This window comes from Salvia splendens, chromosome 1, assembly GCF_004379255.2.
Source record: "Salvia splendens isolate huo1 chromosome 1, SspV2, whole genome shotgun sequence".
Classification (NCBI taxonomy): domain Eukaryota; kingdom Viridiplantae; phylum Streptophyta; class Magnoliopsida; order Lamiales; family Lamiaceae; genus Salvia; species Salvia splendens.
In genome coordinates, this window is record NC_056032.1 from 16890643 (window position 1) to 16916392 (window position 25750).

A 25750-nucleotide genomic window follows, 5' to 3' on the forward strand; every position below is an offset into this window, starting at 1 on the left:
AGTTTGAATTGTGTTTGAGGCTGTGAGTTTGTGTAAACGATGATGTCCAGAAATTCAACTAAGCAACGAAGGTGGAGATTTGTAGGAGTTAATTGCTCAGTTGCAATATCTCACAATCAAGTCAGAAGTAAAGAAATTTGGCAATGGGCCGAGAAGGCTCATGGGGCCGTTGGATGGAGGAGTAGTGAAGATTAAATCCTAGCCGTAGGATTTAATAAGTTGTTAGTTAGTTGTATATCGTTTTATAAAAGGAAAGAGAGGGAATTAGTTTAGAGAGTGATTTTCCCAAATTCAAATTATAAGCTTTGTTCTTGAGAAATAATCAATCCCAAAATTTCCATTAGCGGCTTTCAATCACTCGTCAGTTTCATCTCCGAGAAATCGTAACAATATAAAACAAAAAATTCTCACAAACTCAACCAGAATTTTGCATATGATCATAAATCAACACCAGATATTTCATAACACAATGGAACGTGGAAAGTAATCATCAACTCCTAACTATATACTATCTCCGTCCCATTAAATATGCAACATTTATTTTTCAGCACGAGATTTTATGTAGTGTTGTTTCGTGAATTAATGAAGAGATAGTAAAATAAGAGAGAAGAAAAAGAAGAGAATATTGTTTCCATTTTTAGAAATGTTTCATTTTTAATGAGACAAACCAAAAAGGAAAACATTTCATTTCTAATGGGACAGAGGTAGTACACTTTTACAGTACGTATTTGATTAAAATATAAAAATGACGGATATCGAGCTCTATGATTCATCACAAACGAAGAAATCAAAATTCAACAGAAAAAAAAAGATCACAACAACAGTAGAGGCAAGTGCGATTGCCTCATTGTGTGACAGATCTACGGATCGCGGGAAGCTCTAGGGTCGAGAGGAGTGACAGTACTCGGGAAGTCAGTTCTTTGCCCTGCAAGGGAATAATAAGCAAGAATATGAGCAGGGTCCTCGACAATTACTAGACGTTGTCTCTCTGCATCGTGAACAATGTGTCGTGTGGCTGGTATCAACTCGATATTCCAGTATAGCCTTGCCATAGCTAAGAGATCTCGGCCATCGCTAGATGCATTGTACCCTTGCACCCATAAGTATCTAAGAGCAGACAACTGAAGAGCAGCTGTAGCCAGTGCGCGTTCACTGAAACAACATCCTCTCATCTCGAGCTTTTGGAGGCTCGGGCAACCTTTAGAGAACTCCAAAAGACCTTCATCAGACTCCCCAACATAACCGAGAAGCATCCATGTCACTTTAGGACTATACTGCCCTATATAACGGAGGCCTACATCCGTCAACCCCCCTTTGCGGAGATACAAAGCAAACCTTATGAGTTTGTCGCAACCTATTAATAGAGATCGAACTCCATTGTCAAGAGGTAAATCTGTTATGCTTTCTTCTCTGTCGAGTAAGACCAGCCGGAAGTCACATAGATTTTTTGAGTGTGTACCCAGGCATTCCAATGCTTCATTTGTAATATCAGACACATATACTGCTAAGTATTCCAGTTCAAGGCATCCTTGAGCCAAAGCGATTAGTCCTCTCTGTGAGACCACACCTTCAACATCTTCCATATCTTGTTCATCAGCTCCCCGCTCTATTCTAAGCCTTTTCATGTTTTTGCAGTGTCGAGCAAGAACTTCCAAGCCCCTATCTCCAAGAACATTTCTTGCCTATTGCATATAAATCAAACGAAATTTAAATTATAAATTGATAAATAATCCAAATTGAACTATACCTTTCCAATTGTTAACATAGAAAGCTCAAAAAGTTCACCTCAAGAACTTCCAAATTTGGACATAGTTGTAATATCTGACAGTGGCCTTCAGTGTCGAGCATGGCATAAAGGAGATCCAACTTTTTAAGCTTCGCAGCAATAGGATACACGATTGGAAGCTCTGCTCTTCCCAAATAAGTAAGCCCCAAGCGGCACAACTTTGGGGGGAACGAAATTGAACTATACCTTTCCAATTGCTCAGAAGAAGCAACTTCACCATTCTGAGCTGGAGGCTCAGTTACAGAGCCACCAGCAAACTCTTCCAGCGAACGAGCATTTCTGAAAAACTCAACTAGCTTCGAAATATCACAATCACTGATTTTCACAAAGGTCAAAGATGGGCATCTCCTCGCTAGTAAGTCAATGTCCTCAGATCTAACTCTCTTGAGATCAGTCATGAAAAAGTTTAGGTTTTCAAGAACAGTATTGTTTGAAGCAAGCTGATGCAGCCACTCCCCATCAAGCTCAGTTATCATGCTCTCTTCCATATACAAAGTTCTCAGATTCCTATTTAAAAAGCACACCATTAAGTTTAGGATACACAAAGTTTAACATATAGAAACAGAATTTCTGTGATCTTAAATATAAGCCTCATTATCTCTACAATCTAGATCGTGATTACGAGTTCAAGAAACTAGTGTTTTAAGAAACTGTAGCATATATGAATAAGGAATGAAAAGAAACACTGACCCCAAATTACTATCAATCAACATTAAACTAAGGAGAAAAAAAGTTAAGTCCCACTTTTTTCTCAAAAAGTGTAATAAGACAGTATACTGATGTCTTCCCCATCAAGCTCAGTCAGTTATCATGCTCTCTTCTTTATAAAAAGTTCTTAGATTTCTATTGAAAAGCACACCTTTAAGTTTGGGATGCACAAAGTGTAGCATATAGAAAGAGTATTGCAACTTCAATCATGATAAGATCTGAGAAAAAAACATGAAAAATCCTTACCCGTGATTCAGTAACATATCTAGTAGTACAAAAAATTGACCCCAAATTACATCATTCAGCATTGGAAAAAAAAAAGTAAAAGTAAGTCAAACTTTTATGTAAAAAAGTGAATTCAATATCAAGCAGACGGAAGTATAATCCAATAGGCTCCAGCAAAAATAATTGAGCTCCAGCAAGCAATTAATAAGTAATAATACAATCGAAAAAATAAAGAAGAAATGGGTTTTTTAAACCTGCAGGCGCGGCCAATGTGTAAGAGGCCGTCGGTACTGAAACCGGAGCACCTATCAAGCTTCAAAACCTCGAGGACAGCGGCGGCGGGTGAGGAGGCGAGCAGTTTGAGATCGGAATCGGAGACAATCATGCGCCGGAAATGAAGCGCCTTCATCGTGGAGAAAGATCTGGCGACCTCGTGGATCCAGGGGGCAGCGTAGCCGCCCCAGTCCTCGCCGATGAGGTTGAACATGGCGGCGCGGGGCTTGCCCTTGATTTTGAGGGATTCGAGGTGAGGGAAGCGGCGGGAGAGCTGGGCGGGAGTGGCGGTGTAGCAGAGGGAGATGGTGACGTGCTTGCGGGTGATGGCGTCGATCTGGTACCAGCGCTTGCAAACGAGGGAGAGCGCGTGGCGGTGGAGCGCGTAGGGGATGACGCAGTCCCAAACGGTGTCGTCTGGTCCGGCGGCGGCGGAGAAGCTAGGGATTCTTCGTGGCGTCGTGGAATTGGTCATTCTGAGAGAGGAAATTGGATGAGAGAGAGAGAGTGAGAGTGAGAGTGAGAGTGAGAGTCAGAGACGGGTGGGTTGAAGCGAAAGGAGGAAAGGGAAAGAGATGCTTTTGTTTTGTGACCAATACCAACACCTCCTTTCTGCCAAAGATTCCCTTCTTTTTAATTTTGATTATATTATCTTCCACACCTGACCACCTCAACCTCCACCATTATCATTCAATCTGCAAATAAGCAAATGCTAGAAAAACAAAACATTTTCTTTTTGTATTTGATATAAATAAATCATTAACTACACACCTATTTTTCCAAGCCACACAAAATACCAAAAAATATATACTAGGCATTTTTTTTAATACATGATTTTAAAAAATTATGTTTAGTAAGTTAAATAAAATAGATAAAAATAAAATAGAACAAAAAGAATGAAGTAAAAATGATTAAATATTTAAAAAAATGACTCAAACCATTTGAGACAACTCAAAATGAATTACTCCGTAAGATTCAACTAATTTGAACGGATGGAGTAATCTGTAGTGAGTAGAGTATATGGTTGAATAGTAGAAAAAATTAATATTCCTAGATCTAATTTATACTGGGCCCCACAAATAAACACTGATGCAGCATTGGAATTCGCAAAGTTTGGCACCAGGTGGAATCAACTCAGAGCATCTCCAATGGTCGGCGTCACCACCGGAGCGCCGATTTTTCGCCCACGCCGGTTTGACGCCGAACCATTGGAACCGGCGTGGGCGAAATCGGCGTCAAAATCGGCGTCGCCATGCCGATTCCCGCGCTGACGCCGGTTCCCACGCCGATCCTCACGGGCGCCATTGTGGCTCCCGGATCGGCGCCAAACCGGCGTCGGATTTAAATATTTTTTTTTTTTTCGCAAAACACAATATATACGCGCGTTGAACCTCATTTTCATTCGCACCACTTGTTTTAACGAGTACTCTCTCTCTACCTTACTTTCTGTACAAGATCAATAACGAGCAATGGAGAACAACTACGAAGGTACTCCAGTTAATCCCGGGGGATGGTCTCAGACTCCCCCGGCTCCCGGTGTAGGGTCTCAGACGGCGGTGGTGGACCCCGAGGTGAAGGATTTTCAAGCGGCGGTGGACCCCGAGGTGAAGGATTTTCTTCGCGTATTGCTCCAGAGCCAGCGTGAAGAACTGGAGGCGATGAGGAGGGACACCGGCGGGAATAGCCGCGGCGTAGGTGGCGACGGAGGCGGCGGCGACGGCAGTGAAGAAGCGTTGGGCGACGACGGAGACGAGGACGGCGGCGATGAGTGATTTTGTTTTACTTTTTTAAATTAATGTACTTTTTACTTTTTGTAATTTTTTTAAATTGTTGTACTTTTTTTTAAAAGTAATGTACTTTTTAAATTTTAATATTATTATTCGAATTTTCCGTATTTGTCTCGTAAATTAAATTATGTATGTTGATACAATTGTAAATTAAATTATATAATTGTTATTAGTGATGTGGATAGGTAGTGTGAAGGCTATTTGATGGCTATTTGATGTCCAGTTGATGTGGCAAGCTGATGTGGCAGGAGAATTGTAGTGCTGATGATGTGGCAGTGTGAAGGCTATTTGACGGCTATTTGACGTCCGCCAGCATTGGAGATGCTCTCAATATATCAATATTTATTGCTATTCAATGGTTTTCATTTTAGGAAATATAGTACTTGTTTCATTTGTAACGTGACAATTAAAAAAAGGAAAATATTTTACTTTGAATAAAAAAAGAGAGAGTATTTATTCAATTAATAATATCCAAATAAAAATAGTGTAGCATATTAAATTGAAACATAAATAAAATTTTTTAATTTATATAAATTTTAACTTTTTTGTATCAATATGAAATAGATGCGAAATATTGTACTATAATTTATGTATTTACCTCTTTATTATTTTACTATTGTCCCGTACACTTATTTTGGTCATTCCATTTAGGGATGTCAATTGAGTCGATCCATCGAATTTTTGGCCAATCCTACTTGAGTTACGGGTTAATCAGGTGCGAGCTAATCAGGTTGTGATTTCTTTCAGATTATAAAAGTTCAACCATAACCCTAAAAGCTTGGGTTTTGGACTACATATACAAAATTTACATTAACTCCTTTTTACACATTTACCAAACAGGGCAAGCCATTTTCAGTAATTCTTAAAGGGATTTTTGGCTAATCTCATTTAAAAAAGTACTAGCTTATAAGATTTAAGGGATTATTCCTATAAAATATTTATAAGTTGTCAAAATGTAAGTAATTAAGTTTATAAATAATCTATTTTATATTATAAATAAGTTTCAATAGTTTTGGTTGACTCCATTATAATAAAACATACCAAGATAATAAAATGACTTTATTACTGTAGAACTGAGAGAATATATCACAAAATCAAAGCGAGATTCCAAATGTCAGCAGAAAGACTGCATTTTCCCTTGCATTTCATTTTCTCAAAAACTGGATATAATTACATTAAGCCCCGAAGCAGCTGATAGATATAGTTATTACATATGCATCTCCACCCACTTCTATACATTTTGATGAATAGCAGGCAACTACAAAACTCAAAACAGACAACTATCAGTCTATAGCTTCTTTGAAACTAGATGGATCTGAGGTAGATTCCTTCTCAGTATGATCACTGCTACCAATATCGGACAACAAAACGAGACCCAAAGCAGACATGCTACTTGCTTCAACATCCTTGGTTCCGATGTATAGACCCCGGCTTCCTGCAGCAACTACGTTATGGCTATCGATACCTCTAGCAGTCGCGGATGGGGTTGGTTGTGTAGGAAAAACATGTGGGAAATTAGAAGGGTCTCAAAACCTTTCATTTTCCTAAGTCTTTTGGCTTTTCAACCTCCAAGTGTTTATGAGGTGCCTTAATGCCTAGACCTCTCATGTGGCCACTCCTATCCTATAAATAGGTGTGGATTTGAGAGATAGAAATATAAAAACACCAATAATCATTCTCCCTTTCTCTAGTCTCAAGCATTCTAGTGTGCATCTTAGGAGCATTGTCTAGCTCGATTCTCGGAACTCCATCAAGTTCGCCGGTGCCTAGCGGGTTTGAGGTGCTTCTACACGCTAGAAGGAAGTCGTTTTATCTTTGGGGGCAATACGCCATTCCGTGAGCACTAGCCGGGACGTAATTTATCTTGCGGAAAGATGGCTTTCCTCGACTCGACTTATAAATTTGGTTTGCTTTATTTCCGTTGTAATTTTCATTCCTCTTTTTGTTGCAAGTTTCCTTTTGATTGTAATAGTTAGAGTACCGCCTGTACACGGCTTGAGAATTTCTTCCCATTATTTCTAACAATCGCAAGACAAATTAGTGTACTCTTCTAAGACAGGATTATACCAATTGAAGTTGGAGGAAACATGAGCACCAAAGCTGGAATGAAGAAACGAACAGTCGCAATGTTCATGGGCTACGAAATGGTTAATTCCCTGAGATCAATTCTCTTGAGAATTGTGTTTATCGTTTGTCAGTTGACAAGCAAGACCAATTTAGACTTGGTAGTAATAATTGGAAAGCTCTGCGTATGGTTTTGAGATACTTGAAGTATACTCTTAACTTTGAGCTGCAGTACACAAGATATCCCCAAGTACTTGAAGGGTACTGTGATGCAAATTGGATCTCTGATTCAAAAGACTCATTTTCGACAAGTGGGTATGTGTTCACTGTGGGGGGTGGTGCTGTCTCGTGGAAATCAACGAAACAGACGTGTATTGCTCGTTCCACCATGGAATCTGAGTTTATCGCATTGGATAAAGCAGGGGAAGAAGCCGAGTGGCTAAAAAATTTCCTAGAATGTATTCCATGTTGGAAGAAGCCAGTGCCGACAGTAGTGATATACTGTGATAGCCAAGCAGCTATAGGGAGAGCACATAGTGGCTTATTCGTCGGCGACATAATACCGTCAGACAATTGATCACAAGTGGTGTTATCACAGTTGACTATGTAAGGTCAGTTGATAACTTAGCGGATCCGTTAACAAAAGGTTTAAACCGTGATCAAATGCATAAATTGCTAAAAGGAATGGGACTGAAAACCACATCTTAAAAGATGATTATAGTGGTAACCCAACCATACGATTGGAGATCTCATGGGCTTGGTTTAATGGGAAAACAAAGCTATATGAATCTAGTTGTAACACTCGGAAGATTTTTAATCTTAGCCCATTCTTTAGAAAGCATTGAGTGTTGTAACCTGCATGTGGTAGGAGGCTAAGTTTTGACTTTTAATGATTCTTAGAAACCTCGAGGAGGTGGGTATTGCAGGATATCTGGAAAAGAATCACCTATGTAAGTGAAGAAGTGTGAGCCGCTTCAACATGTGAATCACTTATGAATCCAAAGTGGTGTTCCATGGCCAGTAATGGACACAAACGTGAGAACTGATGTGTTTGATATTGTGTCAATATTATTGTCTCGGTATACACCAAGGAGGAATGGTTCAAGGCATCACGTCCACCAGGCCGCCGGTATGCCCGATAGTGTTGACTATGGAAAGTTCAAAGCCCCAAGCTACTATTCCAAATGCAATATTGTTTCTCGAGAATTGAGTAAAAGAGTCTGCATACATGCATTTGTGTCTGGTGTTGGTTTGAGCTTGCAGCGCTCTAACCAATGTGGGGGATTGTAGGAAAAACATGTGGGAAATTAGAAGGGTCTCAAAACCTTTCCTTTTCCTAAGTCTTTTGGCTTTTCAACCTCCAAGTGTTTATGAGGTGCCTTAATGCTGAGACCTCTCATGTGGCCACTCCTATCCTATAAATAGGTGTGGATTTGAGAGATAGAAATATAAAAACACCAACAATCATTCTCCCTTTATCTAGTCTCAAGCATTCTAGTGTGCATCTTAGGAGCATTGTCTAGCTCGATTCTCGGAACTCCATCAAGTTCGCCGGTGCCTAGCGGGTTTGAGGTGCTTCTACACGCTAGGAGGAAGTCGTTTTATCTTTGGGGGCAATACGCCATTCCGTGAGCACTAGCCGGGGCGAAATTTGTCTTGCGGAAAGATGGCTTTCCTCGACTCGACTTATAAATTTGGTTTGTTTTATTTCCGTTGTAATTTTCATTTCTCTTTTTGTTGCAAGTTTCCTTTTGATTGTAATAGTTAGAGTACCGCCTGTACACGGCTTGGGAATTTCTTCCCATTATTTCTAACAGGTTGGAGCTGTTGATGAGCATCCAGAGCGTTTCCCTAGCGCTTTTTTCCACCATAGATTCACCATTTGGGAGTAGAGGATCAACAAGATTAGGATTCAACGGAGGGATCGAGGTAGACATAGCAGGACCAGCACTGACTAAATATCCTTGGCCTGATGAGCAGATGTCAATGAGAAAAAGGAGATGGACTCGACGAAGGAACTTGTGGTTCGGGTCTTGGAAGCGGTAGCTCCCCAGGAGTACCATATACTTCCAAGAAATTTAAAGTTAATGACAGCAACTCTAGAGTTCCATCCCCATTCACCAGAGTAAGTTTATCTTTCAGAAAGAAATCACTGCTTTTTGATGAAGCCTCAAGTAAGCTGCCAATAACTGGAACATTATTCTCACCACGACGCCTCAATTTTTCTCTGGCGGCAATCCTTATGTCAGACAAACTTTTTTTCAGGCCATCTTTGAACGAACTAGATCTATGTTACGAATCTCATATCTTAAAGAAATCTCTATTATTTAGTTATCTTTTGTTTCCCATATCTTTTCCATATCTTTGTTTTCTTATTCAATAAGTTAGGATAGTAGTATTCTAGTATTATAAATAGGCGAAATTGTTATCATTTTAATCATTCAATGAATATATTATTTTGGCCAAATGCCTTGTGATATGCTTTGAATCCATAATTCCCTACGCTACCTGCTGCCCGACGGAATCTCTCCGCGCACAGCCGGAACGTATATTTGATCTGTAGCCGTTGCCCGACGGGTTGGAACCCGCGCACAACCGCCCAGATCCTTATCCCCGCCGACCCTCACGAGCACCAGATTCTCTTATCTTGTTATTTTTCGTTTTATCGGTTCGTTAGGGATTTAAGTCCTTAACAATCTAGCACTTAAACAGCCCTGAAAAATGAGGTTTGTCTTTGATCCTTGACTGCCATATTGCCTGATGCGTGAACTCTTTAAACTATTGACTGATGAATGAGGATTATGATGTTCGGAAGAATTGGCTGAGCCATCTGAAGGGCTAGCAGATAGCACGCTACTCACTTGAGCATTATTTGCCACTGATCCAGCAAGGTATGATCGAAGATGGCTCACAAAAAAGTTGAGTCGTGACTCGCTAATTCCAGTTAGTTCAGCAAGTGAAGGTTTCTGAGCTAGCAAATCTTTAAACTGTTCAGACAGGAAAATCAAAGTTAAGAAATGTCCAGAGTCGAGATACATAGATCAACATGAAACAAGGCTTTTGATATCCAATTCCCACCTTTCTAAGCAATTCATACCCCACAAACATAGATTTTTCTGAGCACCAAAAATAAGAAACCCCGCCATCCGAGGTCTTCACAAAGAAGGACCTTCCAGACTTGTCAGCAGGGATCTCCTCAATTTCCACATCGGTACACTGAGCCTCAGTACTTAATGTTGCCAGCCTCTCCTCAGAACCATCATCTCCATTAAATGATATTCTCAAATGTGATGTTCGCAGAAGGGTGAGACATAAATTGCCCCTATTAAACAACAAACAAGCATACAGTTCAGAAACAACAATCAGCACATTTAGAAAGGAAGAGAGGCCCCAACACCCAAACAAAAGAAAAGGTCCATTATTGCCTTCATTTCCCCTAGTACCCACTAGTAATAAGAAACTACAGTAAGAAACCATGTCCTAGTTACAAGTAATATAAGCTTCAGGGGACCCAGTTCTGATTTGGCCTGAACTTTTGTGGAAATCCAACTTTATGATCATTCCTCATACCCCATCTAACTAAAATCAACACACCCTCAAATTTTGAACATTTGCAGTCCCGTCTATGTTCTGATTTCTTCCGGAAACAGTTTCAATGCATTTAGACTATGAGCTCATGGCTCAGTTTTTGTTCATGGAGCAGATCAAAACCAAACATGCCACATACGTAATATTATTTTGATTTTTCTATTTAAGTGTGACATTAACATATAGCATGGTAATTTGTAACCAAATATTTCTTAGATTGAAAAAGTATATTGGTAAAAAAGAAATGATTCCAATAGTAGAGCCAGAGAAAAAGGTTAATTCTTACCACTGCCTAAGTTACTAAATAACACAACGGAATAGCAATCTAGAGGGGTTCTAAATGTGACAATTTTGAAAGACCAATTTAAAGTACTAAACATCACTTCAAAATGTCAAGATTTATTAACCAAACAATTTCATAAAGTACTAAACATCACTAAGAAATGTCAAGATTTATTAAGCAAATAATTTCATGTGCATGATAATTTCTGTAATCAATTAATTAACACTTTCAAAAATTGATTACAAGCAATATGGTCTCATGGAACAGGAAAGATAGAGAAAAAGTTAACATAGTGGATACTCATATATAAACACATTATACATCTGAATCACATTTAAAAAGCAGTAACAGGCATCAAAGCAGAAAGGCACCGATATAATATACAGTAAGCCAACGAACTCTTGTAGAACATGATATAATGTAAAAGCATGAAGCTACCTTTACTTCTTCTTAATTCAGAGATCATAATAGTCTACGCCCATTTACCTACAAGTAAAAAGAGGTTTTCACTTGGAAGGATGAAAAATGTTTACCATCATCAACAATCTAAAATACAGCACCCTAGTTATTTACATAAGAAATTATACAGGGTTAAGATGCATTTATTTCTATTTGCTATAGAAACATCACTTGCATCAGGGATAGTATCATGGAATAAGGACAGAATAGGATAAATAACACAGAAGCCATAATAGCTTGATCCAAACTGGAATAATAGTTTCAGTGAAGGAACAACTCATGATCACAGTCATCGGATATATACAAGGGTCATCAGATATGAAAAGGCTGCTGCTACGATCCCCACTGAACCCAAAGATAATCATATTTTCACGCAAACCTTCCCTGGTGTTGCCACATGTCCAAGGCACCTCCTAGATATGAACAAGTCATATCAAGACACAAGGATCTAAGACAGAATCCAGAATTAACTGCCCATCAAGAGGTGAAAACAAATTTCTGAAATTTAAATGTAAAGGCACTCAATGTGAACCCAAAATCAGCAAATGAGATAAATGTGTTATCTCATCAAATGAAATTAATATCATCCTATAAAGTAAAATCAGCACTGTGAGGCATAGAGGGACAAAAAGAAATTTAGGCTTACGAGTGCTGCGATAAAATTAGAAGATATATATATTTATTGTACTACACTTAAGAAAGAGAAATTTAAGCACGCACAATTAATACAGCCGCAACATAATACTATGATTAGCTACAGAAATCGCTCACAATGTAAAAGTACGTTAGTGTAACTGTGTGACTTATAAGTAACAATTTGTGTGTCCATTGACTGACATTATCACTTTCCAGCATCTACCAAACTACTATCTTCTTTCCACTATCCACTGCTAAGTTCTTCTTATCTATTTTCTATTGTTGCTAAGTTCTTCTTATCTATGTTCTATTGTTACCAAATCTCTACAAATACACAATTTCTTTAGTCTTGGAAAGTTGGTAGACAAATAACAAGTAGGTTTGCAAATCTATTGCACTAGCATGTAATTGGGTATAACAGATATTATCATTAAGATTATTTTTCAATTGATTGTGGATACTTACAATAATAAATTTCTTATTGATATACAAATTGCTTATTTGGAGAAAACAGTGAACATACATGATACATCACAGAAATAACTACCCAACTTGTTAGGCTTCTGGTATCTTGTGTACAGTTCAACGTTATGGATATGGACAATCTTTTATTTGCTCGCACTATTAATAAATAGAAGTGATTTTCGCATTCGATGAAATGATAATACTGCAAGGACTTAACCACAATCGCCCTAACCGAACAGATACTCTTGCAAACTTACCTTACAGATGTCGGAGACAGAAATGTTCCTTGCTTGTTGATCTTTCCGACCCGGAGAGAAACCAGCGGTGCGCACAAGCACCTGGCCAACATGCCAACCTCTGACTGCTCAAAGTGCTGTTGAACAAAAAGGGGTAAGCGTCAATCACACGAACCATTCAAAAGCTTGAGCATCAATCTATCTAATTCTAGATTAACTGAAGAGATGTAACCTTTTAAAACATGAAAATGCCAAGCGCGCAAAATAACTGGACATGCATAAATTCCTGATTGAAATTGAATGCACATAAATACCTGACTAAGGTGAGATAGTAGACCATCCTCAGCCATGGCAGCGGAGGCGTTCAGCTTGAGCAAAGGCTTCAACCTCTCATCCGCTCGGCAAGCCCCCGTCACCTGCAAATCCAATGCGCGAAGCCACTGGATAACCCCCTCTTCTCTCCCGCTGCTCTGTAGAAGCAGATCGGCATCCCTATCCTCCACCAAAATATCTGTCAACCTCCGCGTAACCGACCGATTCGCAAGCACCGCCGCCTCGTCGCGACTGGAAGAGACATCGATGGAACTACCCCCGCCGGAAACCTGATCGGCGCGATCCACATCGTTGAATTGTCGATCCTCCGCCGATTGCTGTTTCTCGGAATTCGACATTTCTCAAAATCTCAAAAATATTTTGATCAATCCGGATAGATAGTGCTGCAACGATCGTAATTTCCAATGTGGTGAACAAATTTTGATTTGAAGCCGTATCGTGAATACCGAGAATGTGATTTTAGAGAGAGAAAAATATCTCCTATATTTAGGTCATCCATAATAGCAATACCCAGCCAAAAACTTCTCATGGCACATCATCAACACTAAAAATCATCTTGCCACATCATAAATAGCTCAGCTATAGTCTAGCCACATCATAAAAAGCCCAACCACATCACTAATAACAATTATATAAAAATGAAATAATTAACAATCACACAATATACGGAATTTAATTTACGAGACATATACGGGAAACATTAATAATACTATTAAAATTTTAAAAAGTACAATAATTTAAAAAAAGTATAATAATTTAAAAAAATTACAATAATTAATAAAAAAGTACAATAATTCACTCCTCTGCTCCCTCGTCGTTTCCTCCGTCGTTGTCGGCACCATCGCCTCCGCCTCCGTCGCCACCATCGCCTCCGCCTCCGTCGCCGCCGCCTCTACTCCCGGCGGCTTCCCTCCGTGCCGCCTCCAAATCCTCTTGCATGCTCACGAGCAATGTTTGAAGCAAACTCTTCTCCACGGGGTCCACCGCCGCCCGCCATTCGGCCATCGTCTTGACCATCTAAGCGCGCGTTTGTTGACGCGCGAAGAATTTGAGATCCGCTGTGGATTGGCCAAGGGGGGATGCCGACTGGACCTCCTGGGAACCCCCGGCGACCCCCCTCGCCTCCCGTTGAGCCCGCTTGTGCCCAACCGGGCGAGTTCGGCGAGCGAACGAAGGAGGGGTCGGGACCTCCTGGGCCGTCTCGGGGAGGTCGTGGGAACCACCGCTGCTGCCGCTGAAATCACCGGTATAGTTCAGTCGTTGCTTCTTCGGCCAGCCAGCGTCGACACCTACTCGGAACTTCTCGGAGTCGTTCAGCACAAGATAGCAGTTCCAGTAGGTGAAGTCCTTATACACCCCCTTCAGGGGGAAGGCTTTCTCCGCTATCCTCCTGCAGTCTTCCTCCGTTTGGCCACTGCTCATATGCGGAGGGCGTTGGTGTACAAGCCCGAAAATAGGGAGACCGCAGTCCTGATTCGGTCCCACCCCTTCCGGCAATCCTCCCCGGTGCATCGCCTCCCCTCCGGGTAAAACCTCTGGTAGGCTGCTGCTATCTTGCCCCACAAGTTGACGATCCTCTGGTTGTTCAAAACGAGAAAATCGTCGCAAACATTCACCCACGCCTTGGACAGCGCGACGTTCTCCGCGTCCGTCCACCTCCTCCGTACCGAGCTGTCATCCTTACCCGACTGCGAGGACTCGCCGACCCTCTTCCCCTTGCTTTTCTTCTTTGGGCGCCACGACCCCGCCCTGCGCCCCCCGTTTGAACGGGAGCATCCGGAACACCGAGAAGATCTAACCCCAAGTCATCGAAGGAGAAAGTGTCAAACTGGGGCAACGGTTGCCCCTACGTTGGGGTCGATGTGTGCGACGAACCAGTCGAAAAATCAAAACTGGGGCGATAGACGTCCTCCGACGTCCCCTCTGTCGCCGGGGATCCCCCCGTCGTCCACTGCGTCGCCGGTACCCCCCCCCCCCCCCGGCGTCCCCTGTGTCGCCTGGGATCCCCCCGTCGTCCACTACGTCGCCGGTACCCCCCCGGTGTCCCTTGCGTCGCCTATACCCCCTCGGGCATCATCTGCATCCCGGGTGCCCACCCCAGCATCGCCGGAAACCCCCCCGGCGGACTCCCCCCGGCTGGTATCCCGGGCATCATCTGCTGCCACGGGTACATGTTGTAGTATGGTGGCATCTGACTCCATCCACTTCCCACGGGGACCGGGGGAGTTTGAGCTTGAGACCCGCTACTCCCTGAAGTAGGCTCGTTGTTGAGATCCATTTACCGTTGTTGATCTTGTACAGAAATTTAGATAGAGAGAGTACTCGTTAAAACAAGTGGTGCGAATGAAAATGACGTGCAAGGCGCGTATATATAGTGTTTCGGAAAAAAAAATTGCGCCAGGCGATCCGGACGCTGCAATAGCGCCGAGCGGATCGCCCAGCGCACCGCCTAGCGCCACGGAACCGTCGAGCGCTAGGCGGTTTTTAATTCCGGAAATGGCTGGGCGGTTGCAATAGATCGCCTAGCGCACCGCCTAACGCCGGCGCTCGGCTAAGCGGTGCGCTAGGCGCTATTGTGGATGGCCTTAGGCTTGGCTGCACCAACCTCAAAATGCTGGGAAAAGAGGCTCCATGTTTTATTTGTAGCAACGACGGACTTGAGACGACAAATTAAATTCGGCTTTTTTTCTGCTCGGTTCCGCAAATACACGTCAGATGGGACCCACTGGATTTATGTGGGACCCCAAAATAACGCTCCACGTCAGCGAGTGGGGCCCTCCTCTGATGCAAACGATCTGTAGGCGCGGTAGGGCGCATTAGGGTATCCACTATAAGGCAGACACGACCAATAGCCCCGCCCCAGTTTTTGTCCATAGCCCCAGTTTTGTTGTCCACAGCCCCAAAATTCTATTTCCGCCACTATAGTGGACACCTCCAATAGCCCACAAATTTTGTAATTAAAATAATCGCAATGTAAATAAATAGAAAACGAGGTAATTAGGGCCGAATATTCGTTGTATTGCAAACCGGTAAAATTAAACAACGAATAATTAAAATAAAATACAACTAAAAACTCCGCCACCGTCTACTCGGTGTCGGAGTCGGCTTCCTCGTCGTCTTCTTCTTCTTCTTCTTCTAAAATACAACATAGCCCGACGGATGTGATGGATTGCTGCCATAGCCCGATTCCTGAGAGTCGGGTGATTCGTCGTCGCCTCGGTGCATTTTTAGAGAGTGGTTGTGTAGATAGTGAGTGGATGGATTTTGTTAAAATAGTGAAAAATAGGTGGTGGGGAGTGGTATTTATAGAGGTAAATAAAAAAAATCGAAATTGAATCCGCCGCGCCGGTTGTCCGCCCCCTATGGGCGCCGCACCTATAGGCGCGACTAATTCTCCCCAGCCGCGGGCTCGCCCCAACCCCGCCTATCCCGCGTCCGCTACCCCTACCGCCCCCAAATGTTGTCCGCCCGCCCTCCGGACAACTTCCCCACTATAGCCGCCCGCCCTCCGCCCCAACCCGCGGCTATAGCCACGGGCTCCCCATAGTGGACACTCTTAGGGCATCCACTATAGGGCCGGCGCGCCGGCCGCCCCCAATCCGCCGCCGCCCCACCGATCTATAGTGCATGGGTGCGAGGACGCGCCGGTCACGTCTCGCCGCGTATATAGGCGCGCCAGCCGCCCCGGGAATATATATATATATATATATAGGGTCTTAATCTATCAAAAGAAGCCCTTAAGTATAGAAATACAGACCAATTATGGACCGTAAGATATGGAAATGAATGGCCACGATGTGGATTTGTCAACAATTTCTGTAGGTCATAATAGGATTGATCTATGTCATGAAAGGGCAATTTAGGTATAGAAAATATAAACAACCGCCCTTCCGTTAATTAAGACCAGATTAATTGGGATCATTACTCCACACATTTTCTAAGTTGATTCTTCGGTTCCCTCGCCATTCAATGCATCTCTCTCACCAAAATCTCAACCCCATCCCAACAAACCCTAGAATCTACACGACAAAACACCCAAATCTCAACCCCATCACCAAAATCTCTACCCAATCGCCCAAACCATACAAATCTGTAAACATTAGTCGTCTCCTCCACTATCTCAACCTCGTCTGCACCAAAAATCGAGTTTTCCATAAAAACTGATTCCTCTACCACAAAACCTTGGCAGAATTCAAAACTTGACGAAGAAGGATAACAAAAAAGCTACTACAACCATGGTCAACACTAGAGCCTCTGGATCCGCACCTCGTGACGGAAAAGGTTAGTACGATGTTGTAACCCATGACTTAAAGTTGACAAAATCAGGCCGATTTGTAATTTAAATCTGTTGTTCACGTAGTGTATGAGAGAACATCCGCGAAGACAAAGCTACAAAAGATCCCAAATGCTCCGAGAGGTAATACAATTGAATCATGCAAAAACAATTATTAAAAAAATAGATATGCTTTTGGGTCATACTAAACAATTATATATGTCATATCAGAATATGAGTGTATTAGGTCATATATGTAACAGTTTTGTGTCATGTTTACAAACTGTTATTGTTTCTATAGGTTGCATTCAATTTGGAATCACCTAAAATAAATGTATGGTCATTGATTAGCATTGGAATAGTTTTATGGTTATGTAGTAGCAATATATGAATTAGGTCATGTTTATATCACTTCTATGTCATAAGTGAAATATATGAATTAGGTCATGTTTGTATCACTTTTATGTCATAAGTGACTGCAATGTTTATTTTCTCAGATGGAAGTCAACATGGGTGAGAGAAGGCCATTGGAATGGTGGACTATCAACTAGATATAAGGGTGCGCTTAAGTATTTAAGAGCTAAAAAGTATTGTGTTGAAGTTGGCCGAAAATAATCAAAGCTCCCTTTCCAATAAAACATCGACATCCAAACATTATGCAACGGACAACAACAAAATGATGATCGACGTTGAAAAGATGATAGCAAGCTACAGAGCTTCTGTAGTGGCCATGTCATAAATTTTGGATTTAAAGTATGTTTTATTGATATAATTATGTGTGTATTTAACATATGGGTTTTCAAATATTTTATTTCATCAATGGGTGATACTTTAAAATGGCTTTGGATTTTATTGTTTCTGCAAATTAGACTTTAATATGAATTATTTTTCTGACTCTATGACCAAGGTAAAAATATAATGGTTGTTTGATCTCTTCTGAAAAGTAAAAACAAAGTATAAGATGACTCTATGTCATACTTCGTACATGTTAGAGTCATTTTGAGCAAAAAAGATAAAAATAAAATCATTAATTTGTTGTGGGAATTTTGTACAATAACCAAGCTAACTTGTGAGAAAAAATTGATTATGTAAATTAGCAGTTCATGTCATAATATATGCATGTACGAGTCATAATAAGCATAATTAGGCAAAAAACTAATAGTATATGAGAATTCATACATTGGGTCATAATAAATTAATATTTGGGTCATAGCATCGTATGCTTAATTTGTGTCATAATAAATGAATATTTGGGTCATAGCATCATATACTACACCACAATAACTACATCGACAGATAATTTTTGCATATCTTCAAATGTTAAGACTTAGCAGAACTACAGTAAATGGAATAGGGTATGAAAATTCGACGAAAGATTAAAGGAGAAGAAATTATGGGCTGATAACCTACGCTAAAGAGCAGTTAGTGGAGAGAAGTTAGTGGAGAGATGAAGGAGCACAATCATAGGAAATACTATAACTAACGACAATATGCAATTACTTAATTAACCTTTTTAGATTATAAGTAATTAAAATAATAATATCTTCCTAATAAATCTAGCCGTTAATTAATGTAATCTAAAGATTAGATTGTCTAATCCAATGGACAAAAACCCGTCTGCAATTCTTGGTTTAACACCATTTTTGTTTTGATCAAATACCTATATATATATATATATATATATATATATATATATATATAATTGTATTCAAATCCTTTTCCCCTTATTAATCCAATATCCTTCTTAATCTCATCCATGGATTTATAGTGATCGGATGGTTAAAATATTTTGCTGAAATTAGTTAATTCCCTTAATTTTTAACGTGTAAAGGGCTTAATAGACATTAACATTTGGAGTTAGTTATGGAATGCTCCATGATTTCAGCGGTAGAGTATTTGTGCAGTTTATCAAAATATTTTATGCAGATTTCGTTGAATTGTTACTCCATTTATCCGGGTTTAATTTTGCTTGAATTACACTGCGAGAAATTGTCGTTCACACAAACCATACAGATTTCGATTTCGCCCATCGTCGATTATCAATGGAAGACGGTACTCTATCCTATGTTTATTAATTTCGACCATGTTTGTTATGTCCATGTTTTCAATTTTTTGTAGGAAAATAAGTCGCATTAACAAGTCTGTGTTTGTCATGAAATTCGCGTGTCATGTTGTTGTGCCTCTGTATTGTTTTATCGAAATATGATTGACGTTGTATGGTTATGTGATGGCTACAGTGTGTTCAATTGACATAGGCGTTCGATTATCCTACTAGTTTTGTTATTTCATGTGACATAGGCGTGCAATCCTTCCCCTAGGGTTCTCGATTTCTGGGCTTAGGAGTGTCGTATACTATCAGATTCAAAACATGTTCCTATGACTACAAATTGGAGCCATTCGTACAGTGTTTGGTTTAATATTGATTTAGGAATTGGACGAAATTATAAATGTGATGTGTAAGGATGATTTGGTAATGCACTCTTTCTGTTCCGTAATGTATAGTATACTACATATAATGACTCTTTAGCTTAACTTGTAGAAACGCTCGTTTAACATGTACTGTTTCGTGTTTATAAACAGTAAGAGTTGTGCCTGCCTGTTCTGAGGAATTAAAGCCTGTTATTGGTCAGAAGTTCCAATCATTAGATTTTGCACTCGCGTTTTATGATGTGTATGCCCGGGCCGTTGGTTTTGATACGCGCAAATAAGGGGTGAGGAAGGTGGAAGATGTTACAATGTGGTATTATGTTGTATGCAATAGGGAAGGCCAGAAGAAGTCCAACGAGGATGACCAATTGAATGCACGTTCCGGTTTCTCCATGAAGCGCCGGCGCTTATCTAAGCGATGTGGATGTAAAGCGAGTATATCCTTCAAGTATTTCTCTGATAATGGACTTGCAGGTTACATAGTCCAGCATTTCAACGAGCTTCATAACCATGATATGGTTGAGTCAGAGCATCAGAAGTTTATGTCTGTTAACCGTCATTTGGATGACGTGCATAAGAAATTTATACTTGATTTTTGAAAGGCGAATATTGGACCCACACATACGTTTAAGGTGTTGAAAGAAACTCTTGGTGGGTTTGACCTGGTCGGTTGTACTGTTGGGGACATCGGGAATGCGTCACGCGACATTAAAGCATATGCACATGGATTCGATGTGCAAATGGTGTTGGACGACATGGCTAAAAAGAAGGAAATGTCTGAGTCGTACACATATCATTATGAGGTTAACGAAAACAACCAGTTGGTTGCCTTGTTTTGGTGTGGCGGCTTGATGAAGAGGAATTACCACATGTTTGGTGACATTGTAGCCTTTGACTCCACGTATAAAACGAACAGCTATATATGCTTCTATAACAGTATGTGCATTATATTTAGGTTTGTATTCATTATAATACGATATCATTTGCATTATTTAGATTTGATTATCTTTTCAATGTTAATAATTTTATGTGCATTATAAGGATTTATTCATTCATTATTTCAGTGTTGAAGATTCATTAGTTTCTTCTTTGATTAGTTTATTAACACTGAAACGGTTGTTTATGAAGGTATTGCATGATATTCTGTCATTTCACAGGAAAGGACAATCATGGAAGACCTGTAACCTTTGCGGCTGGCTTGGTATCCAATGAGAAAACAGGGACATTTGGCTGGTTGTTTAGACATTTTGTTGAATGCATGGGCATAGCACCGAAGATGATTGTGACAGATCAAGACAATGGAATAAGATCAGCCATTGAAGAGGTTTTGGTTGGCACGCGACACCGATGGTGTATGTGGCACATAATGCATAAGTTGGCCACCAAGGTTCCAAATAGGTTGCTGAGGGATGAAGCTTTCAAGAAGGAATTCAGTGCATGCGTTTGGTCTGATTTGCTTGAGCCTGACGAATTTGAAGAGGAGTGGAAAAGAGCTGTGGAAAGTCATGGGTTGGAAGACTTTGACTGGTTTAACTCATTGTACGAGCACAGGCATTTCTGGATACCGGCGTATTTTAGAGATTTTCCACTGGGTTCGATGATTAGGACTACGTCCATTTCCGAATCGGAGAACAGTTTCTACAAAAGATTTTTGAAGCCCCGGGCGAACATAGCCGAGTTCTATTTGAATTTCAACCATGCTGTTGAGTTTCAGCGAAACAGTCGGACTGCTTTAGACTACCACGATGCCACTGTTTTGCCCATTTTGGCCACTACCTTGCCGTTCGAGAAACATGCATCAACGCTATACACCGATACGATGTTCAAGAGAATACAAGAAGAAATCGTTGAGGGTAACGACAGGTGTCGCGTGCTAGGTTTTACTTCGACTGAATTTGTTGACACATATAAGCTTGGGGATAGCAATCGAAAATCGTATTTGCTGACTCATGATAGGAGTGATGATTCATACTGTTGCGAATGCAAACTCTTCGGTAGGCATAGATATTTGTGCAGTCATATTTTTTTCCTGTTCAGGAACAATGAAGTGAAGAAGATACCAGATAAATACTGCCAAAGTAGGTGGATGAAGACTCCGCTAGCCAAGGCGGTCCATGGGGAGTTCCATGATGACCTCCCTATCAGGTCTGTTGTTGACGATAGGCAAACACTGTCAAAGCAAGGCATTTCTATTTTCTGCGGTTTTCTTCGGCGCTTCGAGGGGGACATTGAATTGCTATGGTCATTTGTAGTTGGCGTGGAAGAACTTGGTAATTCTCTACAAGCTGGGAATCCTACAACGTCTGTAGCTGAAAAAAGGCGGATGGTTGAAGAGTTTTATGGTATGGTGCGGCCTGAAGTTGTTGAGGTCCATCCTCCAGATGTTGTTAAGACCAAGGGGCATGCAAGCAGCTCAGCGAGCCGACTGATTTCGAAGAGAGAAAAGGCTTTAAAGGATGCGAGTAGGCCTCTTAGACGGTGTAAGGCTTGCGATGAGATGGGCCATCATGATTCCAGAAATTGTCCAATGCTTAAAGAGATGGAGATGGAGATAGAGTTGGGGAAGGGCAAGCGTTCGATTTGATGTATTCTATTGGTTTTACGTGTCTTTTTTCGCGTATGGTGGTGTGTTAGCATTTTATTTTTAATCAAACTGAACGATATCAGGAATTAATGGTTTACAGAAAGTTAGTGTTGCACCTTAGACATCTACCTTTCGTAAGTAGCACCATAACACACAAGAGTAATTGTGTATAGTAAACAAGATAATGCACAAAAAATGCAAGAAAATTAATTAATAATGTAAGCAGTTAATCAAATAATGCATACCCGTATAAAGCTTGAAAATTGTTAAATATAGCGAATGCACTTGGTCTGTATTGAGATTATTACATACCGTATGTATGTATTGCATGGTTGGTCATTATTAAGTAATATTAAGTACATTATTTCGTAAGTTTAGTATATTATTTTACACTTATGGTTCATTACAAATAAATACATTATTTAGTAAGTTTAGTAGATCATTTTATAAGTTTAGTACAACATTTCGTAAGTTTTGTACATTATAGCGTATATATGACTGTGAATGCATTATTGGCTACATATTGCTATTATTAAGTAGTTATGCTTAATATAACAATGCATATAATAAGTAGCTTTAAAGTCAATAGTCAGTACAGGTCACACCAAAATGAAAATATAAACAATATTGCGCTATGGATGGCACCGTAATGTACATAGCAAACAAGATCATGCACAAAAAATGCATGAAAATTAATTAGTAATGTAAGCAGTTAAGCAAATAATGCATACCCGTATAATGCTTGAAAATTGTTAAATATGGCGAATGTGCTCGGTCTGTTTTGAGCTTATTACATAGCGTATGAATGTATTGCATAGTTGGTCATTATTACGTACTATTAAGTACATTATTTCGTAAGTTTAGTATATTAGTTTACACTTATGGTTCATTACAAATAAATACATCATGTAGTAAGTTCAGTACATCATTTAGTAAGTTTAGTTCATCATTTCGTAAGTTGGGTACATCATAGCGTATATATGACTTTGAATGCATTATTGTCTACATATTTGCTATTATTACGTAGTTATGTTTCATTAGTGGGTAGTACAAGACAAAAACCAGCGTTATGTTAATGTAAACATTCATAAACCTGGCGCAGGCTATTTCTTCCCAAAAAAACATACTAGTAGATGTTCTAACAATTGTGTTTTACCAAAAACAGACTTCCATAAACGTAAAGAGATTACTGAATTATGCCATTACTTGTCCCATCACCAAATCTAAATCTATAATGCCTAAAATATATCACTCCAGCCCGTACCGTCCGACCCAATCTTCAAAGTTGAATTTCGCCCAGAATTTTTGGGCGATTCCAACAGGAAGCAAGTCATCTACGGCGTCCTCTATGTTCATCCGTAGTTGCTTCGTAACTGTCAAGCAGCATCGACATGCATCATTAAACGTGCAATAAAATATATACCAAACAGATAGTTATTGTAAAATAACCGCACCAAATGAACATCTAAAGCATTATAATAATTTTAGCAATGTCCAACCACAATCTTAATGTACTCATGTAGGTAAATAATGCAGTGATATATAGATTTAATACAAAGTATGTAACAATAAATACCAGTAACCTTTGACTATATAAAACAGAATTTAACATAATTCTAGGATATAGCATAATAATGCACTAAAATATGAAATTAATGCAGAGATTGTATGATGTAATGAATACACAATTATTCCATTTGTTACATGACAATTTACACCAGAAATGAACATAATGCATCAACATAATTAAATACTGTAATCACATTGGCAGACAATGAACAAAAATATACATAATGAGCAGACAATGAAGAGATTATACATAAAGAACAAAAATATACATATTACTGAACAAACTCATTTACATAATAAGCATAAATCTTATGATTTCTCTATTACAACAATGACCAACCGCGGTTTCTTTAATGTTCTACAGTTGAATATAATGTATTTATATAGGTAAATAATGCATATACTATAACAAGTAATGCATATACACATATTGCATGTACTCTTCGACAGTTACAAACACCAGGTTTATGCTGCAGGAAACATGATATTTTGATGCATAACAACATACACATATAATGTGCGGATCCATTACAGTAATGAACACACCAATAACATATGAACGTAATGCAGGGATTGAGTGATGTAATGAATACAGAATTATTCCATTTCTTATTTGACAATTTACAACAGAAATCAACATAATGCAATAACATAATTAAATAATGTAATCACATTGGCAGATAATGAAGCTACTATACCAAGTATTGAACTAACAAATTCTCAATCTACTCTTTCACAATCTAAAACAACATTGACAAGATGCATGCTACCTCTTACATAATGAATAGAAATATACAAATTAATGAACTAACGCATTTACCTAATGAGCATAAGTCTTATACTCCCTCCGTCCTGCGTTACTTGCACTATTTCCTTTTTGGATGTCCCAAGTTACTTGCCCTCTTTCCATTTTAAGAAAAAATTAGAGTTCCCTTATTACACTTAATTAAGCTAATTTAATGACATTTACATTAATTAACAACCAACCCCACCAACCCCAATTCATTTCTAATTTACGTTTTTCTCTCTTCTCTGCAAATCCTAGAAACTCCTCCATTCTTCTGTAAATCCTCCATTCTTTTCCATCCACCACGATCCTAGAAAAACGTCTCCAACTATCTCTCTCTGTAAATCCTCCATTCTTCTCCGTCCACCAGTCGAAGTATCTCTGGCACCCATGTCAGATTCGTCACACGGACGAATCATCTCCGGCACTACCGCGTTCGAGTCGTCGAACAGAAGAACGGCCTCTGGCACCGGCATCTCAGAGTCGTCAAACACCGTCTCCTGCACCACCGTTTCCGATTCATTCACTGAAGCAACTGGATCGGACCTCAAACTTTCAGAATCAGAAATTGGGACTGCAATAGTACTTCTGAAAAGAGATCGATTCACGTTTCAGGAACGATGGTGTCCGTCTCGGACACCGTTGAGAGAAGAGACGGGGGGACGATATGAACAAGAGAAGAAGTGAAGAGCGATTATTCAGGCCCAGATTTAGGGTTTCAGTTTTAATTTTGGGTTGGAATATGTTTCGTCTGATTTCATGAATTTCCTAATTAGTGTTCAATTTGTGTAGAGTGGAAGAGAATTCGGGAGAGAGAGTAATGGGTTTTGGGTTTTGCTTCTTAAAAATAGTAACTGCAAATTTTGGGGAAGAAAGATGAGGGAGAGAGAAGGGAGTATATGCAGATTCTACTTCACCTACTTTATTAGTCATTCTACTTAAAACACTAATTACTCATTCCTTAATCTCCGTGCCGAAAAGTAAACGTTCGAGTAGTCCGGGACGGAGGGAGTAATATTCTACAGTTGAATATAATGTATTTATATAGGTATATAATGCATATACCATAACAAGTAATGCACACACACATATTGCATGTACTCTTCGACAATTACAAACACCAGCTTTATGATGCAGGAAACATGATATTTTGATGCATATTAAAATACACAAATACTGTTCAGATCGATTACAGTGATGAACACACCAACATTAAATTAATTTATTCAAAAATATCCACCAGCATACGGACAATGGATACTTAAGT

The 25750-nt window shown here is 39.9% G+C and overlaps 3 protein-coding genes across 3 annotated transcripts; 1 reads left to right on the forward strand and 2 right to left on the reverse strand.

The window, feature by feature from the left end:
• Positions 1-651: 651 nt before the first annotated feature.
• On the reverse strand, positions 652-3714 carry LOC121744358 (coronatine-insensitive protein 1-like). Its single transcript, XM_042137882.1, has 3 exons — positions 2974-3714; positions 1786-2293; positions 652-1682 (listed from the first exon to the last, which is right to left on the reverse strand). Exons 1-3 carry the CDS (start codon positions 3465-3467, stop codon positions 861-863), a joined length of 1824 nt encoding a protein of 607 aa, XP_041993816.1. The 5' UTR covers positions 3468-3714; the 3' UTR covers positions 652-860.
• Positions 3715-9271: 5557 nt separating this feature from the next.
• LOC121744368 lies at positions 9272-13311 on the reverse strand. Its single transcript, XM_042137891.1, has 4 exons — positions 12825-13311; positions 12532-12647; positions 9922-10165; positions 9272-9830 (listed from the first exon to the last, which is right to left on the reverse strand). Exons 1-4 carry the CDS (start codon positions 13179-13181, stop codon positions 9525-9527), a joined length of 1023 nt encoding a protein of 340 aa, XP_041993825.1. The 5' UTR covers positions 13182-13311; the 3' UTR covers positions 9272-9524.
• Positions 13312-19158: 5847 nt separating this feature from the next.
• LOC121808871 (protein FAR1-RELATED SEQUENCE 5-like) lies at positions 19159-22127 on the forward strand. Its single transcript, XM_042209455.1, has 5 exons — positions 19159-19168; positions 19697-19787; positions 19878-20061; positions 20146-20479; positions 20701-22127. Exons 1-5 carry the CDS (start codon positions 19159-19161, stop codon positions 22125-22127), a joined length of 2046 nt encoding a protein of 681 aa, XP_042065389.1.
• The last annotated feature ends 3623 nt before the right edge of the window (positions 22128-25750 follow it).